This window comes from Cyanistes caeruleus, chromosome 10 (assembly GCF_971803275.1).
Source record: "Cyanistes caeruleus chromosome 10, bCyaCae1.hap1.1, whole genome shotgun sequence".
Classification (NCBI taxonomy): Eukaryota; Metazoa; Chordata; class Aves; order Passeriformes; family Paridae; genus Cyanistes; species Cyanistes caeruleus.
Window position 1 is genome coordinate 1,702,479 of NC_141710.1, and position 12,746 is coordinate 1,715,224.

Consider the following 12,746-nt stretch of genomic DNA (forward strand, 5'->3'; position numbering starts at 1 on the left):
TTTGGAAAAAAAATAAATCCAGTTTTCCAAAGGAAAATACTTTGACTAGTGAGGCAGACTTACAGGTCTACATAATAGAGTTTAGGGGGTGGGGAAGGAGGCTTAAACCAGCCTATAGCTACAGGTTCTGTGTATATGACCAAGAGGGAGGCTGATTTTGTATTCAAAAACTAGTGTCAGTCCCTCTTGGAGAGAGCACATTTGTAAGAATTGATTGCAGCCATTGAGCCTGTGAGCATGAAATGCATTTCCCTCGTCCTCTTTGCTAAATAACTTCAAACCCAGAATTCATCTTATGTCACTTACTGAAAATTTAATAGAGTTTTTGATTTTGTGTTTTTTAGGTGAGGATGTAAGCTCTTTTTGTGCCAGTTCAGTGGAACAGTATTACAGCTGGAACATTGGGAAGAGGAGGGCAGCTGAGGTAATTCTCTCCTCCAGTGTTTCATAAGAAGTCACTAGGAACACAAGAAGGATTTCAGAATTATGGAACCTTCCTTGTTGTCTTATTTGTTTCCTGAATAAATTTGTTATTTTAAATAGCAGCATTCCTTTACTGCAAGGTGCACTGACTTGTGTTCAGTGATCCAGTTTATTGTTCACAGGCTTTCTCAAGCAGGAAGGATGCTGAAGGTCATTTTTTAGTTTATTTATAGTAAGATGTTTTTTGTAGCATTTTAAAGCTCTGAATTTTTTCAAACTGGTAGTATTTTATCCTCATCTCTCCTCTGTGGAATGTTGCAGTCAAGGGAATTTTATCCAACCTACTTTATCTATCTGTGTCTGCTTTATGTAGGATGAGAATTGAGGGATCTGATATAAGCAGTACTAGTGATGAAATAGATTGTCAGTTCACCAAAGATAAATATTTCAGTTAACCTGGACCTTTTGTATTGTGGTTTTCCCTCTATTTCTTCATAACTTTGTCATTTTGCTGTGGACTTTTGCAGGGAAGATGTTAACACTGAATTAGATCCTCTGCTGGTGCCAGCTTAAATGATCAAAGAGTTTAACCAAATTTTAAGAGCATATTTTGCTCTAGTGGATTTCTTGCACCGTGCCATCTTTGATATTACTTGGAGATGAAACATTCCAAGCAAGACAAATGTGACTAGGCCCCTGTAAATGCGTGTCCCTTTTCTTGAGGGTTTTTTTTTTATGATAAAGCAAAGTTTAAATGACTTGTCAGAAGTCGCTCTGATTCCTGAGAAAATCATGTTCCTTTTCTGTTTCCCTTGCAACCTGGGTTATGGTTCTGGTCTTTAAGCTAACCATAAATGTTCTAGCTGGTGTGATGAGCTTTCTCTTTGGTTGGTCACAGTGGCAACGAGCAATGACAGTGAGAAAGATCCTCCAAGAAATCGTAGAGAAGCATCCCAGGTTTCACAGTATCACCCCCCTGAAAACAAAGCATGTGGTGCAGTGGTGTCGGTGCCATGGCTACACGCCCCCCGACCCCGAGACCCTGCGGAATGAGGAGGATTCCATTGAGGATGTGTTGACACAGATAGACAGTGAGCCAGGTGAGTGTGGAGGGACAGGGAGCTCCTTTCTGCCAAAGACACTGTTTATTAAATTCCTGTGTACAAGCACATCTGCAGAAGGGCATTCTTACTTTCTTTGTTTCCACTTAATTCACTTGGAATAACTAAACTTGGAGACGATAAGGGCAGGCCTACAAGTGGGGCTGTCTCTTGTCCCTATCAGTCATGATGTTTTGCTGGGGCTTCTCTTAGTTTTTCATGTGCTTTGGGGGCCCTGGAGGCTCAGTGTAGATATATCTCATGAAAGATGATCCTTCCTCCACAGTGTGATCATTTATAAGTGGATACACAAGGTAAGCATGGGGAGTAATGACATTTCTGCCCTTGGGTAGGCTTAGCCTCTGTTAAGAGTTACCATGCAAACACTATGAATGAGTTCAGGTACAGAACAAAATACACCAGACCTGGCAGTGGCAGTGTGGAGCTCAGTGGGGATTAATTTACCTCCAAAAGTGAGGTGAATTGGCTCGTGTGAAGCTTCATGCTTTGTATTACAGCTGCTACATTATTCCACTAGGATAGCTCTAGGATCACCTCAGTTCATTTCAGTATGTATTAAAATCACATCTTTAATTTCATCCATTCTTCACAGGTAAGCTCTCTTGTTTCACCTTCAGGTAATCCCTTTCCAAAAGCTTAATGTTTTTCTGTTCTGATCATACTAGGATTTAAGGTATTTCACAGAAATACATGGAATTGATTATATATTATAAAGTCTGGCCCTGCATTGCAGTTGTTGACGGTGGAAAAGAATCCTACATCCACCTTATAATGTTTTTATCTAAATCACTTTGTGTTTGTTTTGAAGAGAATCTGTTTACTGCAAAGATTTGCACTGAAGGTTTTACTGGCTTGTGTCAGTCATTCAGAGAAGACATTCTCTTTTGCCATTCCACTGTGAACCTGTCTTCTGATTTTTACTTAAGAAGCATGATAATGCTCATCACAATGTAAAAGATGATTTAGCACTACATGGTGCCTACATATAAATGCTCCACTTCCCTAAGCAAGTTGAAGAGAATCAGACTGATTTGTCAGTTGCCAAAAAGCTTAAAAAGATTCTGTAAGAATGTTTGGGAGACTGACATGAGCCTGGTTTTGTATGAAATGCAGCCTTCTTGATTGGTGTAGGAGCAGATGTGGGAGAGAACCATGAGTGTCATGAAGATATAATTGGAAGGCTCTTAATGACTGTTTGCATTTCTGTTCACCATTATATTTGGTAGGCACTACAAAAATAACTTGCAATTACCTTAATTTCTTACCATATTTTGAGTGTGCATCTGTTTATAAACAGCTTTCCATAACCTATCATGTGTTTAATTGATTGCTTCTATTTCAGAATGCCCTTCGTCTTACAGCAGCGGTGAGGAGCTGTGCCGAAAACTGGAGGAACTACAGCAATTTCTGAAACAGGAGCCAGAACACGAAGAGGAAGTAGATATTCTCAGCTTTAGTGAGCCATTAAAAATAAACATTAAGAAAGAACAGGAGGAGAAACAAGAAGAAATGAAGTTCTACATGGCTTCCTTGCCTGCATCAGAGTTTGTGAGGGACGCTGCTGAGAAGGTAATAAGTGAATCATAAAGCTAATTAGAACTGTTGTTGAGCTATTTAGTTGCATTTCTTTCATCTATATAGGCCTTAGGACTTTTTAATGACAGTTTTTATAAATGCCCTGGAAAAATTGGACCTTCTGACTCAAGACACCCAGCTGCCTGTTCTGGCAGGGGAAAGGGAAGAATGCCAGCTGGGAGCTCACTTCAGAGGAGCTGTTTTGCAGGGCTTAGTACAGAAAAATCATCTTGAAAGGCTAAAAGGAAGGATAAATTAGAGATGAGGAGCACTAGAACTCAATTCTTCCTGTCCTATCATGTGAAAGATGTGGACTTGTTGCTTGGACCAGTGCTGTGTTATAGCAGTTCCTGAAATGGGGTTGTGGTAAAACTCAGCCAACTTCTCTGCTGCTTGGAGTTCTTCCTCCTGTTCAGTTGAGGGCAGAAGAGAGGGAGGTTTTTTGTCACAGCAGCAGGAGAGAGAGAGGACTGACTTGGCTTGTAGGAAAGAGTGCTTGCTGTTGTACCAGAGCAGCAGGAGGGGTTTGCATGGAGCAATTGTCAGAGAAAGGATCCCTGTCCCCACTTCACCTGCTGACAGCAAAAGACAGAACTGGTTCTGCAGTGTGTCTGTCTCTTGCTGTACAGGTGACACAATGAGTGGAACTGAGGGATGAAACACTCTTGGTGTGGAGCTGCTGTGCCAGGAGTACTGTTTAAAGTGGTTTCAGTGGCCACAGTTTGGTGCAGGAAAGATGATGAGTAGATGGATTGAAGATACATACAACAGAAGATACCCAGTGAAGCGTGGGTTTTGTGTGGACTTTGTGAAACAAAAGCTAAAACATGCTTTTGGTCTTTCTCACTTCCAGAGGCATTTCTATAGGCTGTGCTAATTTTACCCAGATTTTTTTAAAATTAAGCCTGAGATTATACTGCTTGAAAGCTCTGTATGTCTACTCACTTCTAACTACCTTTCATAGTAGGGTTTTTTTCTGTTAATCTTATCTAATTCTAGTAAATGTAAGTTGCATTTTTTGATATACTAATTCTTTTTTCTCTCTTGTATTTTATAGATAGGGATTTCTTTTCAACCTGCTGAGGTACAAAAGAATGTTTATGCATCTGTAATAGAAGATATGATTTTAAAGGTAAGAAATTACTTCACAGGAAGGACTTGTCTGTAATTGTCTTAACTCAGCAATTAGAAAAAAAAATGGAATATCTTTATTAATGGGCATTTATCAAATTAAAGTCTGTCTTTCTGCATGAACAGATATATAAATATCTGCCCAAAAAGGGTTCTACACTTTTGTGTGGGTTTTCAGTTTTCTGACTGGTTTGTTGGCTTGGACACAGAATAGTGATTTGCAAATTCTTATCACCACTAAGATACTGACTCATTCTGTAATTTTGAAAGTACTTCTTGCTTTGTCCTTCCCTTCTGAACTGGGTGGGAATCTTTCAGATTCTGTAAGACTTGATTGCTTTATCCAAGGTTAGCTATATTTTCCTACATACTGCTTAGTTACTTTGCCCAGGTTGTCTCTGCTGGGAGACTGCTGAATTCCTGCGGAGAGTAGCAATTCTGCCATGAGTGAGAAGCTATTTCTCTATCGTAACCACTTCTGGAAAAACAGAGAAATGGTTTTGCACCAAAATTTGAACAGCAGGGATCTGGAGTTCCTGGGTTTGGACTGAAGGCTAACACAGATTATTTCTAGCAGCACTCTGGTGTATTTCATGCCAAAGATGATTTTGGGGTTGTTTATACAGACTGCAGCTTTCAGAAGCCGAGTTTTACAAAAGCTGATTGATTCCAGGTGACACATGCACTCATGTGCTTGCCTGTGCTGTGCTCCCTGTTACTTGCCACAGTTGAACTCTGATGCAGACACATCCATTTGTAGACATAGATTGTAGCCATCAGGTTGCTCCACTATAATTGCAGAGTTATGCCAGCTTTCGTCACTGAACATTGCAGAAACCTCTCCTCTGGTTTGGATACAGCACAGAAAGCCAAGAGCCTTAATTAGCTTTTGACTGAACCTTGGTTAAGCCAAGTGTTGGGCATATGGCTGCCCAGGCTGAGAGGTTTCTGTGAGGGTGTCTTGACACAAGCCTGGTAATACAGGGAGAGGGCTGGGATGCAGGTATTGGTTCCCACGAGAATATCTGCAGTCTGCCATGTACAAAACCTGCTCTGGTGTGTGAGAGGAAAGGTCCTGAAATGCTCCTGGAAGCTCAGGCTCTGGAACACTTGATCCACCCTGCTGGGCATGTACAGCTCCACAGGTCTTGAGGGAAAGCAGTCTGGGCAGTTGCAGCCTGAGCTCTGTGCACCTCTGGCTCTCTTTCTGTTAAATAAACTCATGTCTTAAGTAATAAAACTCACTTGGGCATCTTGAACTGCCCTGTGCTGATCATTTGAGATTGAAGCTAGCCAAAATTTCAGCTGCTTTTTACACTGATACTTGAGCAAATAGCAAGTTCCTTTGCTCTTTTTGTCATGCTGTCTCCTAATGCTGTTTCTTGTCTCAGGCCACTGAACAGCTGATGAGTGATATCCTACGGCAAGCGCTCGCTGTGGCGTACCAGACAGCTCCTCACAACAGGTACAGCACGGGGCTGCTCTGCCACCACTCACACCGGCACTGAGGGTGTCATGGCTTCAGGAATTTAGTCAGGCTTTGTGTGGCTCAGACCACAACACTGAGGGAATTTATGGACTATTCTCTGAGAAAAACCAAGGCGGGGTTCTCTGGTGTTGCCTTGCCTCAGAGGCGGATGACCTGTTTCTGCAGAGGCACACTGGAAGGACTTGCTCACTCTTGCCCATCTCAGGTTACTGTGTAGACAGCTTAGCCATGGCCTGCTGGAACTTAACCTAAATAATCTCTTTATTTTACTGATACACACTTTTCTGCCTCAGATGCTGAGTGATTTTTATAAAATCATAAAATGATTTGGACTGGAAGTGACCTTAAAGATCAACTTGTTCTACCCCCTGCCACGGGCAGGGACACCTTCCACTATCTCAGGTTGCTCTAAGCCCCATCCAACCTGGCCTTGAACACTTGCAGGGATGGGGCAGCCACAGCTTCTCTGGGCAGCTTGTCCAGTGCCTCACCACCCTCAGCAGTAAAGAATTGTTTTTTAATATCTAATGATGAGGCCACATTTTGATTTCTGTTCAGCAGCATGATTTGGGATAACTTAAATTGATTTAAAAGAACCCAAACACTATGAGAAACGCTCAGTTTAAATATTCACTTGTATGCTATATAAATATTTACATAATATATTAAAAAGTATGTAAACATGTTATATATAGAAGTACACACACAACAGTTGTGCTATACAAGTTCAAGAATTCATACTTTAGAACTTGATTTTCCTGTCCCATTGCCCAAGAGGTTCCCCCCAGTCATTTGAGTGGCTTTTTTTGTGCTGTGATATTTTAATATTTTATTCCCTGCATTGCTCTAACTCCTGCTCTTATATCCTTTTTTTGCTTTGATTGTTATTTTTGACTTGCTGCTTTATAGACCTGTGGTTTTTTGTGTATTATAATAGCATCTCTGATGCATTCCCTGCAGGACTCCAAGAGAGATCACAGTGATGAATATTCACAAAGCCATCTGTAATATTCCCTTTCTTGACTTCCTCACAAACAAACATATGAAGATACTAAATGAGGAGCAATGAAATAGAGCAGAGAAGGTGCTACAGGAAAGGTGGATTTATGACTGAAGTTGGGCTGACAAATCCAGTATTTCTGTAGGACACTATTACATTTATAACATTGGGCTACTAGATTGTTACCTCCAATTAAAGATGCACCTTAATGCAACAAAATGATGCTCTGTTCCAAATCAAGTTGTTAAATGTCAGTGTTTACTTGGTAAGTGTATGTTCAGTGGCTGAACAAACATTGTCAGTTTGCATCGAGTTGCTAGCTGTGAGAGACTCCACAGGCCTGGTCCCTCTGAGACAGCTCTGCTGGTGAGACTAAATTGGTTTTTAAGATGAGAAATTATGTTTTTTAATGCAGTCTACATATGTCTTGGTTTCCCCATGCAGTGAACAGGGCACTTGCTTTGGCACTCTGAATATGGGAAAAGTCAAAGGCAGCTCTGTAAGGTGGGCCATTTGAGTAGATGGGTGGATTAGGTGTGGGCTGGGGGGAGTAGAAGGCTGATGGCAGCAGCAGACTTGGCCATTCTTGCCTGAGCATGATGTGTAACTGAGAACACAGCTGTGTGGGTTTGTCAGCAGCGTACTCAGCTAAGTGTCACCTCACCAAATTCCTTGCCTCTCTAGAAGAGGTGTCAGGTGCCACCTTTCTTAGTCACCTTGGAAAGGGTAAACTGGCACGTCCTCAAGCAAGATGAACAAACCACGATCAGGAGAGATTTGACTGACCACTTGTCCTGCATGGGAAAGGAGAGGAACAAAGACAATATTCAGGGTTTGTGGGCTTGGGCTGGCTGAAATGCTTTGCTTGCCCAGCGAGTACCTCCCCAGGCTGCCAGCAGGTTTGAAGAGTGCTGGAGGGCAGATGACCAGCGGTGTTGTACAAGTCTTAATGTTGTAGCAGTGTTCACCAAGTATCAGCCTAAACTGTGAAGTGCTGTGGGAGCAGCACTGCTTTGGCTTAAGTTCTGTAAAACAAGAGGCCTGGTAGGATCAAAAAATCAAAGACTTGCTGCTTGTGGGGAGATCTTCTGATGTCTTGACTGCAGGAAGAAGTTCTGCTACTAACCCCAGCACTTACCTGTCTCAGGAACACCACTGGTGAGGGAGAAATGTCTGCAGCCTGGCTGTCAACACCTTGCTGAAGAAAGCTTCGTTGACAACATCCTGACCACCCTACATCCACTACCCCACTTTGTCCTGCCCCATGGGTGCTTGCTGGTAGCGTGAATAAGCCATTGTGAAGTTGGTGGGACTCTGTGGGACTGTTGTGCTTTCAGCATGCTTGTTTTGTCTGGCAGTGCTGTCATGGGTGGAGCATGGGCCAAACAGCCAGAACCTCCAGTGCGCTGATCTCAGCTGGGTCTCTGATCTGCTGCATGGCCTTTGATTTAATCACTCTGTGCCTCAGTTTCCCCATCTCTGAGCATGGGGAGCAGGATACCTACCTCACAGGGGTGTACTGAGGCCTCGCTCTTGTTGGTGCCGTGCTTTGACAATACAAAGCCTTTTATAAACATTAAACTACAGTTATCTTTCTTGGCCTGGGGTAGGAGAAGAATGTTATCTTATGGTGCTTTTTTGGGGCTAGAACACATGCAATGGTAACTACAGTAGCATGCAGGAACTGTGAAAAATGCTTCAGTTAGAGGCTTCAGACTTGGAAGAAGAGTAGTGTAAGTTCGATGCAGCTGTTAAACTGAAGAAAGCACTGTGTAGCTCAGATGGGATGCCACCTGTCTTCTCCACTTTAAATAAAACTGGGGTCTGCAGGAAAGCCCCTCTCAGTTCATCACAGCTAACAGGGAGCTGCAGTTCTGTTGAATATAAGAGTGGCAGAACCTGATCCCTGAATCTAGGAAATGGGACCAATGGATAAAATCCAAACAGCATTCAGAGAAGGACTTAAATGCTCCCTAGGAAGGACATTAGAGATGCTCTGGATTCAAAAGCTAATCCTGGCTTGTTCGGGTGAGCTGAGTGCAGGATTGCCTGTGAAAGGAAAGGGCACAGCTTAGCCCTGACATTACTTTATCAGCGGAGGTCAGTGTGACGGAGTTGAGCAGCAGTGATTGTTTCAGCTCAGTGTTGAGTTGGGAGGAATCCAGATAGCTGGGGGGGAACTGCAGGCCCCCTGCTTTTGTAGGCTGTAGTGAACTTGGTGTCTGCTGCTTTCAGGCACTCCTGTACACTTCATGAAAGAGAAGGGCATTTTCAAGATCCCTGTCACTATCACAATAGCCTGCAGGTTCTGTGGGAGCAGCCTTTTGGGCAAACAGTCATGCTATGATCTGTAATGACCTCGAGTACTGTGTGCAGTTTTGGGTGCCATAATATAAAAAAGACATTAAACTATTGGAGAGCATCCAAAGCAGGGCCACAAGGATGGGGAAGGGTCTGGAGGGGAAGCTGTAGGAACAGCTGAGGTCACTTGGTCTGTTCAGCCTGGAGGAGACGGAGGGGAGACCTCATTGTGGTCTTCAGCATCCTCCCGAGGGGCAGGTACCAGTCTCCTCACTCATGAGTAGTGACAGGACCCAAGGAAATGGCATGAAGTTGAGTTAGAGGAGGTTTAGGTTGAGTATCAGGAAAAGATTCTTCACCCAGAGGGTGGTTGGGTACCAGAACAGGCTCCCCAGGGCAGTGGGCAGAGCACCAAACCTGTCTGAGTTCAAGATGCGTTTGGACAGCGCTCTCAGACATGTGGTGTGACTTGGGGTGACCTGTACAGGGCCAGGAGTTGGACTCAGTGATCCCTGTGGGTCCCTTCCAACTCAGCGTGTTCTGTGATTCTGTACACATGCATTTCCAGCCCCTGTCTCCTGCAGACTTTGTTTCTGGGACTCTGGTACCACCCAGAGCAGCTTTTGAGGATGCAGGAGCTCATTTTTGGGCATCTGTTTGCAAATTGTGGCTTCTTTGCCTGTGTCCTGCTTTTCTGTAAGGAATGCAGTTTAAGAAAATGTCTTGAACCTGGCCCTCAAGAAGGCAGGTACATACCCCTCTTAATGGGGAACTTGTAGTGGAGATCTATTGCTACGTTTCTGAGCAACCACAGGTTATTCTCCTAGGAGATGCTATATTATTAGTATATAAAGTTTGCTGAAGAAAAATAAACTGTTAAAAGCAGATAGAAAATGACACATTTGTTTAGTTCTTCAGATGTAGGAAACGTTTGCAACAAGTTCTTTGCATATTGAATAGTGGTGGGAGAAAAATTTGTTGATGAGAAGTTCCTGTGGGAATTGCTTGGAGATAAGGTAGAGGTTGTGGAATTTCACACATCCCTTCAGGTGTTTGTGGAATGCTACAGGTGCGGTGTGCTGAAACATTATGGTGTATTTCTCTGACTTTCTGAAGAGTTAAAGATCTCTTTACGAATATTGCCCCTATTTGTAATGCTGAGTGTTTAATTCCTTCATGTTATCTGTATTATACTGTATAATTGTGTAATATACGTATGTTTACAATAAAATCTTTTATTAGCTGTGGTAGGATTGTCTTGACTGTCACCTGTCACTCAAAGTTTCTCCAGATCCACAGATATTTTTGTGCTCTGTGTATTCAGAATGTTGCAGTTAGTTCTGGATAAGAATTGGTAATTGAGGAATTTATCTGAAGGAAAAGGTAATTTTCCCCTTTTCAAGGGGAAACTTATTTTAAAAAGCTCCTGGTTTTAGAAGCTGGGGGCACGGAAGCCATGAGCTGAGCTCCTCCAACCTTTTGCTTCCAGAGCAGCCTGCTTAAATAGCAAGTAATTGGTTTGTGTGGAAGACTTTTGAGAAGTACGGTGGGTTGAGGTTGGCCAGCTGCCAGACACCCACCCAGCCGCTCTCATTCCCTTTCAGAATTCAAGAGAAAGTAACATGTCTCATGTGAGTCAGGATAATGTACCACAGAATCACTAAGTTTGGAAAACACCTCTAAGGTCACCAGGTCCAGTTGTCATCGCCAAGCCCACCATTAACCATGTCCACAAGTCCCACATCTACATGTCTTTTAAATGCCACCACAGATGGGGATGGACCAATGCCCTGAGCAGATCAACGAAATCAGTAGATAAAACCAGGGACAGCGTGACTGGTTACTGCCTTAGGCAAAACTGGCTCAACTTGGTGAAAATTAGTTGAACTTACTGCCAAATCGAAGCTGAGTGATGAGAGGCAAAGGCCAAAAAAACCGTCAAGACAGCCTCCCCACCCCTCCCCCGCAAAAAAACCCCCACAAAAACAAACGGGGAAAAAGCCCCAAAATACCTCAAACTGCTTTCCCCTCGACTTCTTTCTCAGACGAATGTCTTCAGTCCTTCACCGCTAACTGCTGCCTCTGCCCTCTCTAAGCCCCGGCTCCTCCGACGGCTTCAGCACCCCGAGGGCGGGGACCGGCGGTGTCCGGAACGGGGCAGCCCCTCCCCTCACATAGACCTCTCCTTAGAGACCTCCCCACAGCTCCCTCCCCTCAGATATTCCCCTCAGAGACCCCCTCACACAGACCTTTCCTTAGAGATTCCCCTCAGAGACCCCCTCACAGCTCCCTCCTCTTCAGACTCCCTCACACAGACCTGCCCTCAGAGATTCCCCTCAGAGACTCCCTCACACAGACCTGCCCTCAGAGATTGCCCTCAGAGACCCCCTCACAGAGACCCCCTCACAGAGACTTTTCCTCAGAGCTTCCCCTCAGAGATCCCCTCACAGCTCTCTCCCCCGAGATTCCTTTCAGAGACACTCACACAGACCGTCTCTTAGAGATTCCCTTCAGAGATCCCCTCACAGCTGCCTCCCCTGAGATTCACCTCAGAGACTCCCTCACAGCTCCCTCCTCACAGAGACCCCCTCACAGCGACTTTCCCTCAGAGATTCCCCTCAAAGATCCCCTCACAGCTCCCTCCCCTCACAGCTTCATCCCCTGAGATTGCCCTCAGAGACCCCCTCACAGAGACCCCCTCACAGCTCTCTCCCATCAGAGATTCCCCTCAAAGACCCCCACCACTCCCTGCCAGCGCTGGGCACCGGCACTTGACGCGGATAAGTTTTTGAACCGAAAGAGTAAAAGAAGTTACCAAACAGGTGTTCTCTCCGCCCTGCGGGGAGGAGCCGTGGGTCTCTGAACAGACTAACGCTCCGCTCCGTTGTTTTTGGAAGTGCTGTGTTAGTGCTAAATGCCACAGAAGTGCCTCCTGCCCTGGAAGTAAACACAGCCTTTTTGGGCTGCGTGGCACCACCAATCCATTTGTGGCAACTCAGGTTGGTCCTTTACCACAGTGGCCAAGGTAGAGGAAATGGGTATGAGTAAGGTAGAGGTGATAGGTTTGCATCGGATTCTTCGCTCTCAAAGAAATTATGAGATGCAGAGAGAAACGTGCAGTTTATGAGAGCAAGCAAATCCGTTATGTGCTGCTTGTGAATTTTGCAAGTTCACAATAAGAACTCCCCTGAGTAATGGTGTACTTCCCACACCAAAGTTTACATTGAGCATGTGGCAGTGCAGGTATTCACTGCTCTCTGACACAAAACTCACCTTCAGCATCACAACAGGCCAGGTGTCAGCAGGATTAAACAAAACAAGCAGGTTCAGTGTCACCCTAGAGGTAGTAAATTCTAAAGTTACACTTATAAACCCTTCCTTTTTAAAGGACATTTCTTTATGTATCAAATAACCCTTACTTGCAGTGTGTTTCACAGTCGAAAATCCTTGAGGGACTTGGACATGGGCCCAGAGCAATTGGGAAGACAAATACTAGTGTGAGAGCAGTGTTGGAAGCAATCCTGGCATCACAACTCCCTGGAGCTTGCAAAACTCACATAGATTTGACTTCTTCAGAGGAACTTGCTGTGATACCTTTCAATTTGTCTGAGGCAGGCGTTTTTCATACAAAATCAGGTAAGTTGCAGACATTGACAGCCAGTGGCACCATCCTGGACCTTACAGAGGTAAGTACCTTCTCACTTTT

At 44.2% G+C, this 12,746-nt stretch overlaps 1 protein-coding gene and 1 long non-coding RNA gene across 9 annotated transcripts in view; both read left to right on the forward strand.

The window, feature by feature from the left end:
* Nucleotides 1-10,288, forward strand: part of YEATS2 (YEATS domain containing 2) — a 47,751-nt gene extending 37,463 nt beyond the window's left edge. For all 7 annotated transcript variants that reach the window (XM_086843662.1, XM_086843664.1, XM_086843666.1 and 4 more), the window contains 6 exons: nucleotides 345-424; nucleotides 1,322-1,523; nucleotides 2,887-3,113; nucleotides 4,177-4,251; nucleotides 5,642-5,715; nucleotides 6,700-10,288. In XM_086843662.1, the coding sequence (XP_086699788.1) occupies nucleotides 345-424; nucleotides 1,322-1,523; nucleotides 2,887-3,113; nucleotides 4,177-4,251; nucleotides 5,642-5,715; nucleotides 6,700-6,808 (767 nt within the window). In that variant the 3' untranslated portion in view covers nucleotides 6,809-10,288. The remainder of the gene's footprint in view (nucleotides 1-344; nucleotides 425-1,321; nucleotides 1,524-2,886; nucleotides 3,114-4,176; nucleotides 4,252-5,641; nucleotides 5,716-6,699) is intronic.
* Nucleotides 10,289-11,172: 884 nt separating this feature from the next.
* Nucleotides 11,173-12,746, forward strand: part of LOC147651181 (uncharacterized) — a 34,294-nt gene continuing 32,720 nt past the window's right edge. For both annotated transcript variants that reach the window (XR_015274416.1, XR_015274415.1), the window contains exons 1-3: nucleotides 11,173-11,325; nucleotides 11,608-12,039; nucleotides 12,466-12,676. This is a non-coding gene — a long non-coding RNA (uncharacterized LOC147651181). The remainder of the gene's footprint in view (nucleotides 11,326-11,607; nucleotides 12,040-12,465; nucleotides 12,677-12,746) is intronic.